The sequence below is a fragment of the Pseudopodoces humilis genome, chromosome 6 (assembly GCF_049639895.1).
Source record: "Pseudopodoces humilis isolate 2021_Gansu_Grassland_sample_001 chromosome 6, ASM4963989v1, whole genome shotgun sequence".
Classification (NCBI taxonomy): domain Eukaryota; kingdom Metazoa; phylum Chordata; class Aves; order Passeriformes; family Paridae; genus Pseudopodoces; species Pseudopodoces humilis.
Genome location: NC_142205.1, coordinates 67,239,512 through 67,263,247, shown reverse-complemented (window position 1 = coordinate 67,263,247; position 23,736 = coordinate 67,239,512). Strand labels below are relative to the sequence as shown.

Sequence of the window (23,736 nt, the reverse complement as noted above, 5' to 3'; positions counted from 1 at the left end):
TCCTGTGCAGGTGAGAGCAGTGTAACTATGGCTGGTGGACTCGACCCCAGCCTCTCTCTCCACTCCCCCCCTCCTTATCTCTGTCCTTTTGAAACGAGAACAAATTTGTTCTGTTTAGAATTCACGTGTGAGTTGTGAAGGTAGTGGTTTACTAGCTATTTTTACTTTTAATACTCTTGCCACACCAATTCCACACTTTGAACTGTCGGAATTTAAAATGTAACCGAAGTCAGAATGGGTTTCCAGATTGCTGAAAACAGCCTTCATGTAAGGTGGCCTTACTTCACCTTTTCTGTACAATTCTGTCACTTGTGCTGGTGTTAAATGACATGTAATGGCTCTGAAAAATCACTTGAATGATGCCTGAATGATATTCAGTAGACTGAATATTTGCAGAGGGTAAATGACTGAATATTTAAGAGGATAAAAATAGCATTTAAGTGTTTTCTCCCTGGCTTTTTATGTGTAAGTAAAGTACTGCTAATAGAGCTTGCCTTCTGTTGCTGAAACTTCTAGGGAATTCATGATGCCCTGATTAATTTCAAGATGGTCATGTTTGTCAAAGTCTTTGTCTAGATAGAAAGACATGATGATAGGAATGACTAGTCCGTGCTTTGCCAGGTATGAGTAAGGACTGACACTGAAAAAAAGGAGAACAAGCTTATGTTGTCTTCTTCCCTCAGAAGAAGTTGTCTAAGAGTATCAAGATTTAGTTCTGTGCAGTTAAAAAAGCTCCTACACAGAATCAAGGGATGTAGGGGAAGGTAATAGATATTTTTAAATGAAATTTAAATCAAACTAGTTCATATATGACTCAGAAACACAAACTTTTGTTGTGTTTGCTCTCTGCTCTCTTTGTAATCTTCTATGTCAAGGTCTGACAATCTAAGAGAAATTTTATTTGATTTGAAATTTGCTTGGTCTTAAACAAAAGTGCTTGCACCATCCAAATGCTCTTTTTCATCCACTTCAATAGCAGACTGGATTACATTTTTCAGGGACTGTCTACTTCTACTTTCCACTCCTTGTCCTGGCATCAGGAGAAAATAAGGACAAACCTTATTTATAAAAGGGTGAGACCAGATTTCAGCTCAGGGGAAAGGCAATACCTTACCTCTCAGCAACACTTTGCTTGCTTTTCACATGTAACTCATTTTCCAGAGACAAAGGATGATTTATGTGGAGCAAGTGTCTGGAAGAGTGTTTTAAGGCAGATCATTTGATTTAGGTGTGCCTTGACATGTTTAATACTTGAAGTGAATGGGAGTGGATGGTGACCAGAGGAAGAGCAAGCTGGGAGGATGTGGAGAAAAGTCTCAGGCTTGTTGACAGCCATGTAGGAAGAGGTGTGGCAGGTTTTAGATCTGCCTGCTTTTTTGGGTAGGACGTATCATGTGCCTTTATGTATTCCTGACAAGCCTGTCTTGTGCTTCTTGTTTAATAAAGACTTTTTGAAGATGTAACTCATGAAAAAAAACTTCATTAAAGAACTAGTACACATTCTACATAGCATTTTTTGATTTGTTTACTTTTTAATTGTTCTGTTCCATTGTCTGAATTCAGCAAAAATGCTCTGTTCTGCAGGTATCTTGGTCAGACATAGGGGGACTAGAAGATGTCAAGCTGAAGTTGAAACAGGCAGTTGAATGGCCTCTCAAACATCCAGAGTCCTTCATCCGAATGGGGATCCAGCCTCCCAAAGGTGTCCTGCTTTATGGACCTCCTGGGTGCTCAAAAACCATGATAGCAAAAGCTTTGGCTCATGAAAGTGGCCTCAACTTCTTGGCAGTGAAGGTAGGCCATTCAGACTCACGTTTTCTTAACTCCTGCATAACAATGGATGGTTTACCAATTTCCAGAGTTAAAATCCAGTGGCTCTCAGTGTTTCTGATCCCTATACATGCTCCAACAAACACCTTGTAAATATCAAGTAAGTTTGTGTTTTCTTGTATGCTGTTAAAAGAATTGTTATTTATTTTATCACAGCACAGATGTTGGATGGACAGGTAAGCTGTGGAGTGACATCTTAAGTATTGGCAATGTTTAAAGTCTTTCTAAAAGACTTTACACTTTAAATACTGGTAACAGTATTTATACTGCAATTAAAGCAATGTAAGTGAGAAGTGACTCTGGATAGTGGATAGTAGTAATTACTCGCGTGCATGGAAATATTGTCATCTAATCCCTTACATTCCTTTTCATTCCTCAGGACAGTCACTTTCTTTATCTCACTGTTCATGTTTCATTACAGATTTTTCTTATTCTATTTGCCTTCTTTTCTGGGAAAATAGTTCTACTTCCTCAGTTTTCAGAGAGCTTGCAAAATCAGTTGTGTCTTGAATGCTCTTGGATAAATGGGATATTCTCTCAGCGTTAAGAAACACTTGGTGTAGAAAAATTTTGGATTTTGTTGCCTATGAATCAGTGTAATCGATCACTGTGGGTTGTATGGAAAACACATGAATGGAAGTTATTTAATAATACTGAGCTTCACTGCATAGGAAAGAAAAAAAAAAGATAGTAGAGTGATTCCACATGGGGTAGTCTTGCAGCTGTGTCAGAATGTTAATGAAGTGCAAGAAAAAACATTTGTTTAAGTATTTTGAAAGTGTCTCCTCCTCAGCAGTAAGATCACGTCCCCTTCTCTGTCGACCATCTCTTTACTCACAAAGCCTCCTGTGTTGGTTTCTGCACAGCTTCCTCCTCCTCCCATCCTTTCAGGCACGCTGTAGCTGTGGATCCTCTCTGGGAGCAGAGAGTTGTGTTGACCCTGGAGCCAGCAGCCCTTCATTGCCCGGGTTCCCTGGGATTGAAGGGAGCCCTCTGGGTCACGGTCACATCGACAAGGGCAGCCTTGGAAACCTCAGCCCTTAAGAAACACTACCTTTACTGCCTCTTCCATAAAGACAAAGTAGTTCTTTGTGCTCCAGAGTTAGTGGTAAACAAGGTAACCTTTTCCTCTGCCTCAGCTTAAAAGAAAACATTCCTCTTTGTCTCACCCTAAGCACTGGTGCCTGGGAGGGTGGGGAAAAAGGGTGGCAGTCTGGAAAAAAAAAAGCCAGTTAAAAATGGATGGTGTTGCTGTCTTATATCCCTCAATCATGGCACCATCAGACATTTTTACTGATGCAGTTAATATCCAGAAATGAAGGGTGGCTCATGCTGACCGCGAAGTATCCGAGGGTGCAGTGGTGGGAAGTGCTGGTGTACAGTAAATGCAGCATTTTTCTGTGGTGGAGTTCTGCACGTGCAACATCCCCCATCATTGACAAGCTGCAGCAAAAGTGTCTGGTTCTTGGAAACTGCCTGTGATTCCCTGTTGGTTTAAATCCCCTGGCCTGGAACTGGTCAAATATTCAATGTACAGATGTTTTGAGAAGCACATCTCTGGAGCATGTCCAATCCTGGACATGTTGACTCCAGGAAGGGAACATAGCCCATTTCTCTAACTTCACATTTGTTTCCTGGACAGAAAAAGGCAACATTTGTCATGTACTAAATGTGTTAAACATCGTCTGTAGCACTTTTTCAAGCACAACAGGCATGAATTAATTTCCACTGTAAATGTTCCTGCAGTAAATCCAAAGTAGATGAATATGTGGGGTTTTGGTTTGTTTTGTTGGGTTTTTTTGAGAGGGGATTTTTCTTTTCTTGCTTACAGCCCTATTAATTTTCCCATTTGCTACATTATGTCTTGGATGTCCGTGCCTAGAACTGACATCAGGCATTCTGAAATGAAAGTGTGATCCTTGATGATTTACTTTTCAGACTTTAATTTTCCTTCCAGTCTCTCTCACGTAAGTAATTCTGATGAAAAGTGTCGGCTGTCCAGCTTGTAGGATACTCTCCTGGGATAGTGGAGAGGGCAGAGGTTCTTAGGCCCTTCTGGTGCAGGGGCTGCAGGCAGGAGGCACAGCTCTAGCTGTGGGAGCCTGCTCTGGATGCTGCCTCTCCCTTTGTCTGTGAAGCCTGAGAGAAAAATCAATGCTGTTACATGCAGTGCTTGCTCGGTCCAGTGATTTTTTGGAAGGCTGGACCTATTGTGTCTGCACGCTGCATTTAAGATCCATGAGGACAGTAAGTCTCAGCTCCCACCAGTGCTGGATGTACTGTCCTTGTCTGAGCTGGCTGTCCTGCCTCAGTGCAGCAGGTATCGCCCCTGACCCAGCTTGCCTCTAGGAAGGCTTTGTTTGCCACATGTGTCTGTGCAGTTTGGACAGCTGACTCTGTTCAGTCAGACATTTCAGCTGGGTTATGAGCAAACTGTTCAAATGTGACCTTTCCATCAGTCTTGGGCATGGGGAGCTGTCACAAGGCAGCCTCTGGCCCATGTCTGACTGGCCTCTCGTGAGGTTTGGGAGATGGGCTGAGTCTCGATGTCATTTCTGGGCAGAGGAGCTGAAGAAAATAACGTGATAACAGATGTTTGACGTTGCATCCTGTTCTCTCCTGAAATCTATTGTGAGGTTTGAATGGTTAGTGTTACAATGAATGTGGCCCTTTTGTAAACATGCTCTTTGATACTTGGCCAAAAACTTTATATAGCTGTATTTTCACCGAGATTGGTGACCTTTTGCTTTTCCAGAGCAAAGCAGCTTGTTGGTTGGTTTGTTTTACAAAGCAATCTTGCATATAATTCCTAGGGGGAATAGTTTATTTTTGTTCCTTCTCTTGACTTTCTTTGTCTCTAATACAATGTATCTGCTAAATTTACTGGGGAGGAGGTTGTCAACTACTTTCCAGAGGATGTCTCTTCCTGCTTGTTCCCGCCAACTCCTTTTTCTAAATCTCTTGTAGCATTGAGGCTTTTCAGGGTTTTAGTGGTCATCTGGATTATTCTCCCTCCAAATCTCTGTTACTGAAAGGCAACTGAATTGTTCTCAGCTGCTTGGAGATTTTTCAGTGTTTTGCAGTCATGGATACAAGCGAGTCTAAGACTGCATGAAGGAATGGATTAGGGTAATTTTTTTTCATTCTTCACTATTGAACATCAGTCTTGACTTATCAGTAGCTTTTGATCTGATTCACTGCTTATTTCAGTCAACCTTCTCTGCACTTTTGTCCTTCACAATCCTCTTGTGTTTGTCCCGGAGTTTATAATTTTCTTCTTAAATGTGTTTTATGCATTTTTTGTGCTAGTAAGAAAAACCTCTTGTGTACAGGTATTGGACCTATCCATATGAATATGATGGGGATATAATTTTCACCTTCTTCCAGGCTGATAACACATTGCTGTTGTGTACAACCTGTGTCTCTGACATTTTGATTTAGATGTCATCTAGCTTTCTGAAACTAAACATGAAGGAAATTAAATCCTTTGTCACTGTGTTCCCTCTTTTGGCTATTTATGTGGTAGGTATTTCTGTGGACTGTTTTGACAGTTCCTGCACTTAGCATCTGCTTTGACTAGCTGTTTTTTTGAGCTATATTTTTGTGAGACCAGTAGGATTTTTGTGGTCATGTTAGATTTTTGGAAGAAACTCACCTATCTTGCTGTATGGCATAGAAAATTATCTCTGCATTTGTCTTGCATCTTAGTTTATTTAGATGTGTTATGACTGCACTCTTGGATTTTAAGTTTCTTAGTTTATTTTAAGAAATCCTGTGTCATTGTGTTGTGCTAAGAATCAAATGAGTAGTACTTTTCCTTACAGATTTTCTGTTGCTTTTCTAGAAGCAGTGGCAGAGACTCCATCTAGAATTTTTTTCCCCCCCTCCTATTTATTGCACTATTTAGGCCATTAACTTTACTACCAAATAAGAAAACCATTGAGCTTTTTTTGATTTTAACCTATTTCAAAATGAATATTGGAGTCTGCTCTTAAGGTGTCAGGCTGAGGCACCATCAGGGTACCCATCCAGATAGGCTCTATCACTCAGCTGTGATGGTCTGATCCATTGGGACCTGGAGTTCTGTTTTCCGTCCAGCAAGCGGATTACCTGAGTTTATAAGATATATAGCAAGAAAAACTATGTACCTTCTATATGCTTGTGATGTTTTGAGAAACATATTTTTTCCTCTTGCTGCTTAGTGCTTTTTAACGTTTGTCTGTTTAAAATCAAAAGCAAGGCAAAACCTCACTTAGGGGTAGTGATGAAAACCAGCTTAAATTTTAAAAAGTTAAATACCTTGCAGTTCAGCTAAGTGAGACACATAATTGTTGTAAACAGGATGAAGCAATACTTGGAAAAAAACCTCACCACACAAAACAAAGAAAACCAAACCCACCTGTGACAGTAAGGAATGTTTCAGGATGCCAGCACTGAACAAACCACTGGTACAGATGATGTGAACTATACTGTTTTTAAACTTTAATTTGAAACATTGATTAGGAGATCCAACTACAGCGTGATTTAAAAAAAAAAAAAAATTAAAAAAAATGAAAAAAAAGGAGAAAATATTCCTGACCTTTTATTTGCTGTTACTTAAGGGCTGGGACTGAAGGAATCTTTTCTTTTTTTCAATTACCAGTAATTACAAAAATATACACTGTTCCCAGGGCTTTGACTTCGCCTTGGCTTGGTTTAGCTTCCTCTATCACCCAGCCGATGCTTTTGTACCACTCCCCGTGCTTGACATGTGCTTAAGCTTAGTTTGTCATCTGGGTCAATTATGTCAAAATATTTTCCAATTCAAGTTTCCTCTGCTTTTCCCTTCAGCTCTTGGCTGTGGCAGCTCCAGCAGATTAATGAGGCTTGGAAAGGTTGACTGCTTTGCTTTGTGAAGAACTGTCACTGAGTTTTGGGGGAGATAGCTTAGCTTTTTGATGGGGATTTCAGTGAGCAGAAGCCTGAAATAAGAAAACTTGGTGACTGTAAGTAGTTATAAGCAAGGCATTTAGGATGAAAAATGCAGAAGCATTGTGGTTTTATGAGAAATTCTGGCGAACATTTGATAAAATTTCTAAAAATATCCACAGTAACACATTTACAGCAACTTGTTAGTTAATTAGCAGATAGTAAAAATAGCTCTATTTGAAAAATTTGACATTTTTTACAAGGGATAACAAGTTGAGATACTTTGGTGAGCTCTTTTAATCCTGAAGCTCTCTGCATATTTTACTCAACTAAAAATAAAAAAATCATTCATCCGTTCTTATCATAAGCTTACCAAAAGTGAATATGCAGGCAGAAAATGGTTAAATATAATCCCCATCTCTGTTTCTTTGTCCCTTCTCAATTACTTTGCAAATTTAATTTTTTGTTAGCACTTAGTTTCTCTCTCTCTCTCTTCAAGTTTACAGTGGAGGAATGGAGTTTTGCTTGAGGTGTGAAGCCTTAGCAAATAGGTTTTGCAGCAGGGGTGGCTCATTTTGTGTGGTTTTGCTGTGTGATTTTGGATCCTGCATGGATCCTGCCCTTATGATGCCAAAGGCACTCCGAAGGCACTGGTGCATGCAGTGAGTGTAATTCAATGTTTCCAGTCAGTTCATTCTGCAGTGCAAATCCTGGCTTCTGTCCTGTGTAAAGAAGCCTCAGAAGAGTGTCATTGGAGTTTGCTGGTCAAGGCAAACGGCAAACAAGTCTCTGAGGCATGGAAATAAAGAAAATTAGATATTATAGTTACCTTTGCAGTCTGACCATGCTGTTTGTTGCAGCTTCACTGCAGGGATTGGGGATGACAAGGTTTTGCCAGTTTGCTCCCGTAAATACTTTGGGAGCCCACAAGCACCTGCTGAAATTGAAGCTTTTCAATCCCCAGACAGGTGTCAACAAGTTTTTAAGGTCCTCTGGAATTCAGGGCAGAGGGAGAGGAAGTGATTAAAGTGGTGCATGGTGCTCAGCCTGGAGTTTCCTTGTACTGAGAAGCTGAGAGTGATGCAGATTAAATCTTTAAGCAGCCCTGAAAGAGAAAAGGCAGGCTTTATTCTTAACAAGCAAACAGAATGCGTTATCTGAGCAAATATTTTTCTATGCAGTGCAACAAATTACCAAATCACACATGCATGGCCTCTGCCTTAGAAAGAGCCTTACTGTTAAAATAAAGGAAGTCTCAGTGTTTATCTTGTTAACTCGCTTCCCTGCAGCCACCCTGAGTCATGTGCTGCTTTGCTTGGACTGTGGGAGGGATAGAATAGTATTTTGCCATGGAGATCACAGTGCCAAAAGACTCAATAACTGATTTCTGAGTCTCTTCAGTGTTGTTAGAGTAGAGCATGAAGCTGAGAGAATTGGGATTGTTCAATCTGGAAAAGAGAAGGCTCTCTAGTCATTAGGTCATTAGTAGTGACCTAATTGTGGCCTTCCAGAACCTAAACAGAGCCTACAAGAAAGATGGAGAGAGCCTTTTTCCAAGAGCATGTAGTGACAGGACAAAGGGGAATGGTTTAAATTGGAACAGAGTACATTTAGTTTAGAAAGATTAGGAAAAATTCTGTACTGTGAAGGTGATGAGGGAGTGACACAGGTTGCCCAGAGAAGTTGTGGGTTACCCATCCCTGGAGTTCTTCAAGGCCATGCTAGATGAGGCTCTGAGCAACCTGGCCTGGTGGAAGGTGTGTGTCCCTGCCCATGGCATGCAGGTTGGAACTAAATGATCTTTAAGGACTCTTCCAACCCAGGCCATTCTGTGATTCCATGACTCTATCTCACCTTCAGTGTCAAAACTGGAAAGAATTAAAAAAAGATGCTGGTTTTAACTCTGTGAAGGGTGTAGTGGTGGGGTGGGATCAAACATTGCTCCACTGAGCTGGATGTCTAAGCTTCTCCTGCAGTCTTAAGAGAAATTAAGCACATGGCACCTGAGCAGTGAATGTCTGTCTGCCTAAAGTGTAGGCACTGAAGATTGACCTGGGAACACATTGTGAACAGCTGAAAAATAACTTTGACACCTGTCTTTTTTTTTTGTTGTTGTTCATTTCTGAGATTCACAATACAGGGCTCAGTTTCTAAAGCCATCATTTGAAATTAAATATTAATCATGACTGATACTTCAATGTCTGATCTTTTCTGCTTTGAATACAGCAAAGAAGGAATTGTGCATTATCTTGTAGTAATAATCTAGAGTAATAATCTATTGAATGTGATATAAACTCTCTAGTTGGATTTTTAGAACGCAGGAATTGTACTCTGTGGATAACACAGTTTAATGTGTCTGTGTAAGAGCCCAGAACCTGTATGTGAGGTTATCATGGTATTTCTGAAGTGTCTAGACTGAACTGTGTGCTGGAGACATCTGGAGCTATGCCCATGTGACTCAGAAAGCCTAAGTGCATAACTTGCCTGATTGTCAAAAGAGTAAAAAATATGGAAGAGAAGTCACTGACTAAATTTCCTACCCAAGTGGTGGAAAAAATCTGCAAGTGGTCTTAAGCCCTGCTCAGAAAAATGACTGATACTCTTTAACTTCAGGGATAGCAGATGTCCCTCTTGCAGTTTAAAAACGCTTTGAGAACTTCTGTCAAAACCATATGGGCACAAGCTTATCTCATGTTACAGCATGTAGCAGGGGTTTTATCTTCTGTGCAGGTAATCTTTCAAGACTTGATTCTGATAATATTTTAAATGTAAGGAATTTTTGGTTTTTATGGAAATAAAAAATAAATTAAGAGTCATCCAATCCAGACCCTGAGCAAGTACAAGGTTTCATAATACACAGGATAGATCCTGTAAGTGAGGGTGGAATAGTCTTTAAGCAGAGCATGCCTGGAAACTCTCTCTACTTTGAGGCTGAATAAAGAAACCTCAGCAGTATCTAGTGGGCCTGAATTAGATTTTTTACTGTCAGTCTGGACTTTAGCTCACAGATGCTTATATGCATGGCTAAGCTACAACTAATTCTGCCAATTTTCTGCTCCAAATCTTTTACTGGTTTTGGAGTCTCTGTGCAAATGACCACAAGAAACAGGTTTTATTTCTTCATGTCTGTTTGTATGGAAGATTACTTGTTGCAGATGAGAACAGAGCTGTGCAGCATTAAACTGGGCCATTTTTTACTAGCACCTCTTGGTCAGTCTATCAACAGCTATCAAAAGCTTTTAAGAGAATCCTTATCCTCACCCCTTGGCCAGAAATGATCTTTCAACAAATGTCAGCTTGCTAAGTCAAGCTCATGTCATTTGATTTTTAAAGCAGTTAGAAAAGCACCAAAAAATAAAAAAACTCTCCTGGTGTTCCTTCAGTAGCCTCCAAAAAAAGTCTGCTAAAGATGAGCTTTGTAAAAATGAGAAGCTGTGTCAGCTGCCAGCAGGTGACTTTGTGGTGGCCTGCAGACTGCCTGTCCTGCAGATTTATTTTTCAAGTAACAGCTGCCATCAGTCTGAGCTGAAGGACAGCACAGGTGCGGACAGGGTAAGGCAGAGGCTCAGCTCAGATGGGACCAGAGCTCACCCAGTTCATTTGCTATCTCCAGCTGCTTTGAACATTTCTAGTTTTTGTGTTGTGGTTTTCAGTGTTTGTATGTTTGAATTGTGCAGCAGTTCAGTCAGTGTTTCTCCTCTTCTGTGTGTGCTTTGTCTTACGTTGGAGCCTTTTCTTTTCTTGCCATGGACAATAAGGATTCTGAGCTGCTCACAATAAAAAATGTGGTACTCAAAAGCAGTTCTGGTAGCCCTCAAGAAGGGTGAACTTGGAGACTTTCAAACCAACTTTCATGAAAATTCTCCACAAAGAGGCACTGGTCATTAAGATGTAGCAGTCTTTCACCTAGAGTTGCAGCTTAATGAAGAGAAAAATGGAGAAAAACTTCATGTCGAAGCTTACAGCAAAAAGTTGCATTCAAAATAATTCTCTTTGAAACATTTTAAACAGTATTTATTGCTTTGATGTTACCTTCATCATATTTTAATGCTTAATTAAAAATAAAACTACAAGCATCTGAAATTAGCTTGTGCCTTAAAGCTCAAATAGAGTAGTTTTGGGTTTAAGTTTTGTTTTTGCTGAGACAAAAGAAAATGTCAGGCTGTTTGATGTTGGGTCATAGGAGAGGAGCACTCTATTGGCACTGATGTGTGTGATGTTGGTTTCCATGGGAATACTGATGTGAACAAAGATTACTTATGGGAATCAGGGCATGAAAGAGAAGGTCCACAGGCTCCAAGGAAAAGTTAGTGAGAGAAATCTGTAATTGTGGGTAGAGTCTGCAGTGGTTTCTCATTGTAACAGAGAACTGGATGGAAAGAGAGGACTCTGCTCTTGCTCCTTATGGATTTGTTAGAGCCATGCTGTTGGATTGCTCATCTGTCCTGGACATGATGAACAACGAGGGTATGGAGCAGCTGGGCTGCAGTCTGTCCTTCACTAAATGCTGCACGATCCTCATGGGTGGTGTCAATAGCAGCAAAAGACTCTGTGCTTCTCTCTCTCACCTTGTTTTTGGTGTTTCTCACCTTGTTTTTCCCCTTCTGTCTTTCCTGTGTTCCTTGGTATTGTGTCTGTGTAATTCTGTTTCCATGCAAGTACCCACCAGACTCCAATTTTGCAGTCATTGGGAGCCTCCAGGTGACACTTCAGCTACCACAGAAGTTGGTTTAAGGGTGGATGTTGCTGAAAGAAAACAATGCTAATTGTATCATTTACCTTTCCTACAGGCAAGGCACACAGTGCTGGCCCTGTCAAGCCTTGTGGCTTCAGCCTGTGTGCTGTTCTGGGTCTGGCTGCTGCACTGTCTCACCTGGTCCTTTGGATAAAGGACAGCTCTTTGAAAAGAAAGAAATAAAAAAGGTGTCTATGCCTGGATGCTTTGCTGATACCAGATAACCTGTGCTTTGCTTTTCAGAGGATGTATTTTTTAATCCCTGCTTAAGCACAAGTGTTTTCCTGTGTCAAGGTAAAAGTCAGTGCATTTACTGTTACTGCAGGAATGAAGATGAGCATGAGGAGGGGAGGCTGCAAAAACCAGTGTGCTGCACTTTTAAAGTGATGTTCCACCAATCTGGGAGCAAAGTCCAGATGGTCCCATTCAGGGAGGGCTTGTGACAGAGGCTCTGTCACTGCCAGTGCATAAATGTGTGTCTGTCACACATTTTTAATTGTGACACACCTGCTGTTAAAGCTGCTCTGGGCTGAGTGATACCTGAAGGCACCCACAGCTGGGAGGAGGTGGTTCAGCTTTCTGACTGTGAAGGATGTTGTTTCTTGGGAAATCACAGGGATACCTGTTGTTGCCTGGGAAATAGGTTGGAGCCAATGGCTCTTTTTGTTCAGGGCAGCAGATAATGATCCTTGTTTGTGGCTGTAGATCAATGCTGATGCAAACCGGGCTGAAATGAACAGCATGAAATGAGTCATTACCAATCCCAGGAGAAGCTGAGACCTATTAGGAAGCATGATTTAAGCAGCCTATCCTACAGTATACAGCAGAACAGAAAATACTCTGAGAATTTGCCATTGGTTTACTTTTTATAATTGTAAGAACTTGTTCAAGACTGGAATGCTGACCCTGTGGTCTCCAATCTGTTTCTGGTGGACAGGGCTGTGAGGAGAAACAGGCACCACAGCAGCTGGCACTCATAATCCTGCTTGGCAGCCTCAGCAGAGGAGCAGGAATGTGCATGAGCTCAGACACTAAGCAGTTTCCTCACTAGGGATGGGTTTCAGGTGTGCTGCTGTGGAGCTTCTTGCTTCACCTGCAGAGTGTCAGGTTCAAAGAAGTGCTGCTAAATATTGGTTTAAGTCACTGTTGTGGTGCTTGGTTAGACAGGATGCAGGTTGAGAGTGCAAGTAACTGCTTTACTGTGATTTGTCCTTCTGGCTGATTTGCAGCCCCTTGGTGTGCTGTTGTTGAGCACTTTTAAGAGCCTCACAGTGTTTGGTTTTTATTGTTAATTCCATTTCTCATGAGGGTACTGGCAAAGTATTAGGATGAGAGGACTAACCAATGTGCATAGGTACTAAAATTAATGGAGAAAGCTTGGTGCAGGTAGAGGGTAAGTAAAAATGCACCCCTAACACTTAGAAATGACAAAATCCCAGAATTTTTTTGTAACAGCATGACCTGTGTAGCTCTGGCAGATTGTCTCAGTCATTTTGTGTACAAATGTATCATGCGTTTTAATTTTCTATTTTGCAGGGGCCTGAGTTGATGAATAAATACGTTGGTGAGTCTGAGCGAGCAGTGAGAGAGGTGAGAAAGGGCAAGCTGTGGATAATGTTAGATAATAAGCTTCTTTGGCTTTCAAATTCTTCTCTGCTTATGCTTATTAAGCTTTCTGAAAAACTCCTTGTAGTGTAAGCTTAAAAAAGGAAAGAGGAAAACGAAGCAAGAGGAATATTTAGCTTCCTCCTACATCGGCCTAGTCAAATTTGACCTGCATGTCAAATTTGGGATCCGGTGGCAGCTTTTACTACAAGCTCATATTATTAAAAAAATCTGTTTTAAAATGAAAACAACCCAAGACAAGACAGGCTGATGTCTGTTACATGAAGCTCTGTAGCTCTTGAGGTGTGCAGGGGGTGATAGTGTACTATAAAAAGCTTCCACCCCTTAAAACTGGGTATTTCACTGTTGTTTTTTGTAGATCTTCAGGAAAGCCAGAGCAGTGTCTCCTTCAATTCTTTTCTTTGATGAAATAGATGCCTTGGCAGTTGAAAGGGGAAAGTAAGTAATCCTGTAACAAAACCAACAGACATTATTTCCTGATAAATTACTCTTACACGGCACAGTCACAAATTCATTTACCTTTCTAGAATTGTTTTATTAAATATCTTCATTCTTTGTACAGAAGGGTAACGTGTGACTTTTAATCAAGCCTATTTAACTTGGCATAAACAGGTAAGCTGATGTAGTTCCTCCTTTCTCATCTCATTAGCAGGAATGAATCTACTGGTTCTCATGCTCTTTGGCTCTTTTCTGTGGTTTTACCTTTTATTTCCAGTAACATAATTCCTTTCTTTTCCCAGGCCCTGGCCTAATTTGGTGTCTCCATGAAGCAAACAATATGATCATAGGCTATATAGCACAAATTTCCAAAGAGAATACTCATGTACCTAAATTTACATCTATGTTTAAATGTTTTGCCAGACTGGGAAAAACTTCATGAAAAGATTTGGAAACACTTGTGTCCTTTCATGTGTGACATTAAGAAGGGATTATTGTGCAAACAGCTAATAGTAATTTTTTTTTTAATAACCTGCTTTGTGGTAATTCATGTCTGAAGTAGGATTATTGCAGTTTTTAGTTCTGCTACAGCATATTTAAGATTTGACTGGCTCTGTAAATGGACTTTCTTGGGGAATACCTCCTTATAAATGAAACTGCTACTTGCTGTTGCATTAAATACTTTTATCCTGTTTTATTTTGCATGACAAGCTACCAGATTGGTGCATCAGAAAGTATCTGTCATTTTTAAAGGCACATCAAAACTTCAGTGTTTTTCTGGGAAAAAAAGCTCCCTCAACACACCTGCAGATCATTTTTGTTTACAAGAAGGGCATTTGTATCTTCAGGAAAGGATAGCAGGTGTAATTTTGATGTTTTGGTGGCACAGGAGGTGGCATCACATGTAGCATAGAGCTGCCCTGCGAAGCTGTTAAGATGTGAACATTGCTGTTGAAAATGCAAAATCTGATTGAAGATGTTTTCCTGAGAATCCTTCTCATGTGCAGTGTATGCAGCTGTGAAATTTGTGAGCTTCCTGTGTACTGAAGCAACAGAGAAATTGCAAAATTGTTTGCTTGAATCAAGCCAGTGGAGGGGAAAAAAAATATCATCCCCTGCTGCAATTGTTAATGTGTTTAGCTTTCAGAACCAGCACTTCATCAAGATCAAACCTCTTGGAAGGTTAAGCCATAGTACATTTTAAACGGTCTTTTCTCACAGTGCCCTGGAGGTGTTGAGTTTGTTTGTTTGTTAGCTTTTTTTAGGGAGTAAACAACCTGATTTTACCTTACCTGGGACTGTCTGTGGGGAATAGTAGGCCTGGCACAGCTTGCTGAAGAATGTGGTGTGACCTGCTGCAGTCGTGTTGTGCTGGAGACATCTGGTTTTGGAGCTTTAAAAAGAACAGGGTGGGACACACAAATATTTCATTGTCAAATCTGAACCAGATGGGAGGTAAAATATGTAGCAGAGTTCTCATAAAATTCATCTGAAATTGAATGGTGTAGGAAACCAGACAAGGCACTTATTAGAAATGGCCCTTTTTTACAGGCTGACTTTGCACAGTAGGAATTTGCAAATGCACTAGAGATGCTAACGATTTGTGGCCTCTGGAGATCCATTTCCTGTACTATTACTGACCATGCTGAAGTTTTCAAGGAAACACCTGTTTATATTGTCTCCCCATTCCCTCTGTTGGCTCAATTAGTTTTCTTTGCCTTGGCAGTGAAAAACACTCTGTGATACAGCTTTGTGAGAGTTTGAATCCTCTTGGTTTAAATCCTTGACAGGATGCTGTGGGCTTGGTGCAGAATATTCCACATTCCATATCTCCTGGGTAGGCAACCTCTCCTGATTCTGTCAGGGATGTCCAGAAATCCAGAGAAGCTGAAACTGTTAAGTTGGGGGAGTAATTTTACGTATAATTCCGATCAGAAATATGGGTGTGAAATAACCTTGAGTAAATGCTTAATGCTTTTGTTCTTCAAAGCATCCTGCCAAGTATTCATTAACCCATTATTTAGATTTGACTAAGGCTTGTGGGTTTAAAACACAAATGTTTTGCTCCCAACCTTCTGTAGAGATCATTAAACAATCCCTTCTCAGCAGCAGGCACATATGAACCAACAGACTTTGTAATGAAGTGACTGTAGAGGTAGACAGAGAAAGCTAAAGAATTTTCTTGTTTGGACCATTCATAATAATGTCTCCTTTGCACCAGGTAGTGGATTCTGTCACTGCACAAACCATTACAAACACTGTGGCTGCACTCATTGATTTCACATTCCCAAGCCATAATTAATTCCATAATTGTAATGCATCTAACACGCTACCTAATGTAACTGTCCCGTGTAGCAGTTTTGTTTTACAAAATCTATTTGTGTTCATCAGTTAGAACTAATAATACTTTGAAGTTAGAAAAAATTAGAGTAATTGACACTGTTCATTGTCAAAATGTTGTTTTATTTGGAAAAGATTATTTCTTATCCTGCTTAGAAGTTCTGTATATTTTATCCATATGAACTAAGCTCCTGGATTTTTTTCTTGTCTGTCCACATCCTCCCTATTTTGCATGTAGGCAACCCATTAATACATATTAATCAAGGAATTAAGAATGTGGGATGGATACATACCAGTGTTAAAGACAATTTATGAAAATATAATCCCGCAGCTTTGAAGAAAAATAATTCAATGTTAGGTGCAATTGCTTGAAAGAAAAATCTGATTTATCTTTGATGCAAGAGAGGGTGATTCTGAATGGACTTGAGTTTCCAGTGTGGTAGTGAAGACATAAAGATACTTTGAGCTGTGTTCACTTCTGCTTTTTGTTCTGTTACTCTGAGCTTGTAATGCTCATGGATGATTTTTCCATCTCTTTCTGATTTATGTTGAGATGTTAGAATAAGTTTAGAGAGAACTGAAAATGAAAAATTAGTGGCTCAGTGGCCTGACAGTAGAGAAAAAGGGGGCATTCACCATGACTGTTTCTAAAGAGCAAATGATAAACCTGCAGCAGAAAAGATGATAAAAAGTTAGAGGTGTCACTGTGAAATTTGAAGAGGAGAAATGATTGAAAAAGGAAAGCTGTCTGCAGTCGTGCACCAGGAGAGCTGAACCATGAGATGCACAGAGCCTTTTCCTCTACTTTGTGGTTCTAGTTAGCATTTGTTTATAAGCAGATTATGGCTTTTTATTTTCTTTCCCCTTACTTCTGAAAGATGCTGTTATGACTTTTTGTAGGACAGATTGCAGTGAAGCAGGACAGGTCCAGATGCAGCATAGTGTGAGCAGGAAAGTTTGCCTTGAAGTGATCCCGTGCCTGCACAAAGCTTGGGAGGCTTTACAAATTGTACAGCTGCTGAGAGTAACGGGTAGTTGTTACCCTCAGTATCCTGACCATATAAAACCTAATTCTTCTGGCCATTAGGGGTTGCCAAGAGGGAAATAGCTTGGTAATTAGACTTGAAAGTGATGAATGAATGTGGGTCTGTGTAAATGCAGCGCAGACAGTCTGTTTGCTGAACTTCAGAAATCTCCATGCTTTGGAAATGGGACATTGTTTATATAAGTAAGATTTTTAGGATTTTTCAGCAAGAGATACCCTTCTCTTGTTTTTCAGAAGCAAAGCATTTCCCCTTTAGCTGCAAGTCTCTATAACGTAGGATGGGAAATGCTGTAGACTGCTGAAAAAGACACTGAAAAATTCTCTTTTCCAAGGAGAAAAGATAAAGACAAGAGACAAAATCAGCACCTTGCATTTGACTTGTGGAGGCCAAAAGTTGGTAGATGAATGTTGCTAACCTTTTCAGAGTGAGGATAGAAGTGACAAAGTGAAGGGACTTTGGTACCAATCCCCTCAAACCACAGCATGATGATGCTTTTTTTTGGGAAAATAATGTTGTTCTGTATGCTGGTGGGAGAATAGATAGATGGATTCCTAAGTCATAATTTAAAGTAGTCAGAACCCCTGAAAAACACTGTTTTCACTTTAGGTATTAAAATCTTTGCAATCTCAAATTTTGAGGCTCTTGGGCTTTTAGAAGGAGCTGTGAGGAGCAGCAGCTTCTGTTCTGCAATGTGCCACCTCCGCCTTGAACAGGGATAGTGATAAATCTTCTCTTTTTAAACCAAGATATCTTTAAGGGATGTTTTAGCTCATGTTTATTTATCCTCTGCACTTGAACTTGTCATTGCATTTCAGTACCTGTGCAAATTCCCTGGTGCAATGGACAGCGTCTGTCATTGAAGGAGGTCAGTGTGATGCATCCCGTAGTGAAACCCATGGGCTGGATTCTGTGGGGACACAGCAAAAGAGAGAGGTTCTTGGCAGAAATCCACCTTGCACAGGGTAAACTGGCAGAACTGAAGCTGGAGGAAGTATTGTTCCCCTAATGTTTCTCATGCAAAGACAGAAGAACATGAACAAAGTATACCTAGAAAACACTGAGTTTCCCCCTGTCATGATTGTTTTTGAGGGACCCAATTCTCGTTCAGCTCAGACAGAACTTTGTGTTTCTGGCCTCTGTTGGCACTGGTGTCCCTGAATTGGGGGACATCAGCTGATTCCCTGCAATATCTGAGCCATGTTTGCACATGATGGAGAATTGAAGCATTCAAAACTTTTGTGACTGCTGTATGAATTCTTTAAAGTTTTGGAATTTGGTGTCCAAACAAATATTGTCTGGGGAAAAAAGCTGCATGCCTAGTGCCAGCATCTTATTTTAGGCCTAGAGAGGAGTGGTGAAAGAGGAAAGTTTTGAAACAATTTTATTGTACAGTAAAGGTTGTAATTGGTTTTGGAAGAGCAATTTTAACTAATAGCATTACCCGTAGCTGATATGTGTATACAGTAAATGTCTGCAATCCCTTTAATTTTAAGGTAAACTTGTTAGTGCTTTTGACTGTCAAGAATCCTTTATCACAATGTGGTTTTGAATCTGTGTTTTTCTTCTTTTTTGTTTACAAACCCCAATAATTTGTAACTTCCCAGCCTGCATTATAATTTGGATATTTGAAGTCAATAGAGACTTCTGTTGACATCAGTGAAAGGAAGACTGGGTCCGTAAACCCTTTCCTTGAAGTCAACATTTTAATGATATGCTGGAGGAATGTAATTATAACTAAAATTTATAAACAGTGAACCTATTATAAATAAATATTGTTGTAATGAAATTAAATCCAGTCTAGTTAGTTACTCCTAGGTCTAAAATACTTACAACTTGGACTGTGCTTGCTTGCCTGATAGACATGATTGATTGGAGTTTTAAACTTGATTAACTTCCAGGAATGCACAGAGGAGAAATGCTGAGAAAAACAGAATGAAAGGAAGTGGGAAATTTACTGTGCATCAGGTGTGTGCTTGGTTTGGGGTTGTCTTTTTAATTTTGTTTCGTTGCTTTTTTTTTAAGGCCACATCAGTGTTAGCAGAGTAGGAGAATGATGTTAGCATCCTTCCTGTGTTAGCCAGACAGTGCCAGGGCCAGCTGGAAGTGTGGGCTAATGCCAGTCTTTCATGGTTGTGCATCTGGAATTAGCTGCAAGCAGATGGAAATGAGTGATGGATCACCACCTAGGCACTCAAGCATTTGGAGATGTGCTTGGGGAAAGCCCTCTGGAAGAAAGGCTGTTGATTCCAAACCTGTCTCAAACTGGCTCCTTTCCTCATTTTCTCTCCTTTCACTTTGTTTCATTTTTCTGGGCCTACTTCATTAACTTTTGGAAGCTGCAATAATGAGAAATTTAAGCAAGTGGAAGAGGCTGCTTACACAACCGTGAAGGATAATTAGGATGTGTCTGTAGCTGTCTGCAGGCCATTTGTCTCAAAGTCACCTGCTGACAGCTGAGCACTGTTTCCTGTTTTCACAAAGTTCATCATCTTTATAGGAAGGCTTGCAAGCTGGAGACCACTCGAGGAGTACTTGGAGTTCTTCTATTTTGCTGTGCTCTTCTAATGCCTTGAAAACCAAATGACATGAAAGGCATTTAATCAGCGACTTGATGGTTGGCAAAGCATCATTTTGGTGTGCAGGTGACCATGAAGATAAATATTCTACCCAGACTGAATTTCCCAGACTTTTTGCCTAGGTTTCCTCTGGATATTTTCCTTCTGTGGTACTTGAATTTTGTGCTTGAGAAAGCAGGGAAGATATGAAACAGTGTGGTGGGTAATAGTTGATGCAGGTGCATACAGAATCCAGCAGCATCTAATTGTGGGGTGCTGATGGAGGGAAGGGTTTTGGTTTCTTCTTGAAGGGTTTTCCTGATCACACAGGCAGGAAGATTCCCTGCCATGGGGAGTATTTCTTATCTGAGCATTGAAGGGGCTTGTGTGTGTTTTGGGGTTTGTTTGTTTTTTCAATGAATAGTGAATCTTAAAGTGGTAATATTAAAGTTTTGCATGCTGTATGTATTTTTTTACAACATCCAAGCCTGTAGTATCTGTAGTGGTCTGAATAATGGTCATTGAAGTTGTACCATTCACACGATAAAACATTCACACAAGTAAATTTGGCCCAGTGTTTTAATACTGGACAACCCTGCTTTTCCTGGCTGGCACGGCAGTGTCCATTCTGCTGGACAAAATGTCCCAGTGATGGAATTTTTCCACAAAATTTAATATCTGTGACCATCCTGCAGTTACTGTCTTTCTGCTAATGCTGTTGGAGTAGATTTTTTTATTTTTCAAACACTGAGGAAAACCTTAACCTGCCAAAGCCATATTTCACCCGAGTTCATGAGGGAGGGCAATAAAAGAGCGTGACAGATAATTAGGATAGCGGCAGCCGGATGGAAAAGCCGGGCTTGGCAGGTGCTCCTTGCTGACAGGTTCCCCCTGCAAAGCCCCGACACAAATGTCAGACTCAATAAAAATCCTTCAGGCTGTGCGAGCGAGGCGGCTCTTGCGTGGGAGTCTGCTGGCAGGGCGCTTCTGTATTTCATGAACCTTTTACCTCCGTAGTTCAGGGAGATGTGGAGAGTCCTGCCAGGAGGGTCTATTTCAACCTGTTCAAATCTTTTTGATACTGAGCATTTTGTCATGTCAATGAGTTTTACATTTGTTTTGATATGAAATTATTTCCAGAGGTTTCAGTGAAAGGGTTATTTGAGATGATATCATGTCCACAAGTATTTTTAAAAGCTATAAACTTTTATTAGGATTGCTATTCTTTTTTTTGGGGGGGGGGGGGTAAAAATAATAAAGCCAGTTTTTATCCATATGTAAATCTTGCCTGATAGGATGTTTTGGAAGAGAAGGTGGACTGGACTCCCTTGTCACAAAACCTGCATTATAGATTTCAGCTCTGTGGGGATTAATCCGTCTGCAGTAATTTATCCTGGATACTTCTCCTGAGCTCTGCCTCTGACCTCACAGCTCTGCCTGAGGTAGGGTCAGCTGTGCAGGGGAGGAGTTCTCCCAGACCTCCTCCTGCTTTTGCAGCCTCACGGTTGCTGTGATGTTAACAGCTCTCAAAATGTTATTGTGTGAAGATTTCCTGCATTTCCACATCTACAGTTTAGCTGTGTAATTAAATTAAGGTCCTGATTCTGAAACCAAGGTGTTCTGACAGGCTCCAGTGCCATTGAAGTCAGTGGTGGGATGGACAGTCACTGGTTCTCCTTTATGAGATTTAAGTGGTGGTGGAGACTTAAATACATTTTTCAATGAAAATGACTTCTGGTGTTGGAAAGGCAGTGAAATGAGTATTTTTTCAGAAGTGCTGTAGATGGTCAGATGATGCAAATTTATGTTTGCTTTAGCTCGCAGTGGTGATGCTTACCAAATTTCATTGTGGGGTGAAACCACAGTGACTGCATTCTCAGACTGTTTTTAGTTTTCAAATATTTAAAAATCTGTTAGAAAAAGGGTGGGGGGGAGGAAAGGAAATTAAATAAGTAAAAATGTACAAAACAAGAAGTTGCTGTCCAAAATATGCCTACAGCAGGAAGGGTAACAGATTTAAATGTGATTTCATACATCTGGTTATGTCTGGAAACAAAATACTCTTGGCTTGAAGATCTGTATAAGCTAGTGAACTGTATGTACTCCTTGGTGCAGTGATAGGATTGGGCTGTGGTTGCTTTCATATCCCCTGGAAGAAGTGTGAGAGTGGTTTAAGGTGTCCAGGGGGAAATTTCAGTGCCCACTGATACATGAATCCAGCTGGCTTGAACAGTCATTGGATAAGGCCAGAGGAGATAGAAATAAAAGCTGTGGAGGGCCCTGTCCTTTTATATTGATTTTGGAGCCGGTGCTCCTGATCTCAGGTCCATCAGATAAAGGCAGAATTAATTCAGATTAATTGCGAGTCTTTGGTAAACTGTAGGATACCCGGTGTATTCTGCCAAAATTTGTATTGGGAATGCCTTTGGCCAGAGTAAAATACAAAGAACAGGTTTGTCTTTCATATTCACTGTGGATAGTCTTACCTGACAGGCTTTAGGAATCTTCTCTGGTGGTCAAGCTGAGTGCCTGTGTAGGAGTGCACATGTGCTTTGTCTGAGACTGGTGGGACCCTTGCAGTATTAGCTGGAATATCATACAGAGGAGGATTTCTGTCCCTAAATGCTATAACTTCTCTACATTTAAAAACTTCATCAAGGATTGTAAATAAAATGGGCTTGGCAAGAAACTAAACCAACACATAGCCTAATGAATTTCATTAGGGCAGCAGCAGCGGTCGCCTGAAGTTCTCAGGCAGGCTCCTCTTTGCTCACACGTTTTTTATTTCAAAGGTATTTCTGGCTGGGGCACGGCTCCTGCGTGCACACAGCCGTGCACACACATGGCCCTGCATGGATTATGTGAGGGGCTTAGCTCTGGCTGCCTGGATTTGCAGGCAGCGTGTTGACAGGAAATTAGTTTGTACCAGGACGTGCCTTTGGAGGACCATTTCCAGGCAGTTGTGAGGATGACATCAACGTGTGGAGGTCAGGTGGAGGCAGGGGCGGGGGGCCAAGGCAGCCCCTTGGCTGGAAGTTGGTTTTGGCACTGCCTCCCTGGGACTGGAGGGTCGATCATGGTTTGTTTCTCTGGCTGGTGTTTGCGTCAAAACTCCGGGCTGCCTTAATGAACGTTGCCTGTGTTAATTTGGAAGCCTTGCTGGGAAACCATGGGAAAATGGAAAATCGCGTCCCTGTGTCTCACCGCTGGAATTAACGGCTCAGGCAGCGCTGGAGCTCTCAGAGCACACCATGGCTGTGAGGCAGCTCCCAGCAGCTGGGGAAGAGATCTGCCTGCCTGGGCTTTTTATAGGGTGCCCTGTTCAGGCAAAAGCTAATTTACTGTAGGCTGTGCTAAAATGGTGCAGCTTGTGATAGCTTACTGAACTATGTAAATAAAAGCACTGACATTAGAAATCCCTGGTGTCAAAGGACCCAGTCACTTCTTCATTGATACTGGTTTTGTTATTGTTATTTACAGTCAGTGATTGCCTAACTGCAGTTTCCTGATGATGCCCTGATTGCATGGAATTCTTTGCAATGTGCAAATCTCTTTGGGGATTTTCCTTAGAATAAATGCTTCTTTAGTGTGTTGTGGGTTTGGGTTTGTTTTGGTGTTTTTCATTCTGAAGCTTGTAAGAGAAATGTTTATATTGGGGAAAGATGTAATATCCGTTCTAGCCACCTCTCTCTAAAACTAAATATTTGTTTATTTATTTTTAAGGAAACAAAGAAAAGTTTAGCATCTCCTCCAAAGTCTTACAGCTTTAGATCATCTCATAAAACGTTAACATTTTTGTCCCAGTTTTATAATTATTTTTTCCTTTGCTTAGTGTTTTCTTCTGCTCAGTCTGTTGGGTATAAAGTGGAGTAAAATTGAAACTCATGCAAGATGGGAGGCCTGGATCCCTACTGGGACTAGCTAATGTTACAAAGTTGATTTTAATTTCCTTTAAGCTGTGTCTCTCCAAAAGCATTTGCTATCCATGTCTAATACCTGAAGTGTTTTATCACATTCAGCTCTCTATAAGTCATTGAGAGTCTGACCCGTGGGTATGTTAGAAATGCTCAAATATGGCTTGGGAATTTCCAGTGTGGCTGCAGAAACCCCAAAAGCTGACAAGCAGGTAACCCAAGTCCCTTCTCTAATATTTCTTAGCAACCTAAATATTTTACTCTCTTAGCCAACATTTATTATAGCTCCTTAAAGATGTTTTCCAGACTGGGTGTGATAAGTTCACTGTTTTGCTCTGGAAAAT

At 40.7% G+C, this 23,736-nt stretch overlaps 1 protein-coding gene across 9 annotated transcripts in view; it reads left to right on the top strand.

Annotated features, from left to right (window-relative positions):
• The window catches only part of AFG2A (AAA ATPase AFG2A), a 161,496-nt gene that overhangs the window by 23,559 nt on the left and 114,201 nt on the right, over nucleotides 1–23,736 (top strand). For 5 of the 9 annotated variants that reach the window (XM_014259630.2, XM_088056673.1, XM_088056671.1 and 2 more), the window contains 3 exons: nucleotides 1,585–1,794; nucleotides 13,010–13,063; nucleotides 13,458–13,537. In XM_014259630.2, the coding sequence (XP_014115105.2) occupies nucleotides 1,585–1,794; nucleotides 13,010–13,063; nucleotides 13,458–13,537 (344 nt within the window). The remainder of the gene's footprint in view (nucleotides 1–1,584; nucleotides 1,795–13,009; nucleotides 13,064–13,457; nucleotides 13,538–23,736) is intronic. The other 4 variants (XR_015772695.1, XM_088056676.1, XM_088056675.1 and 1 more) reach the window with 1 other exon arrangement.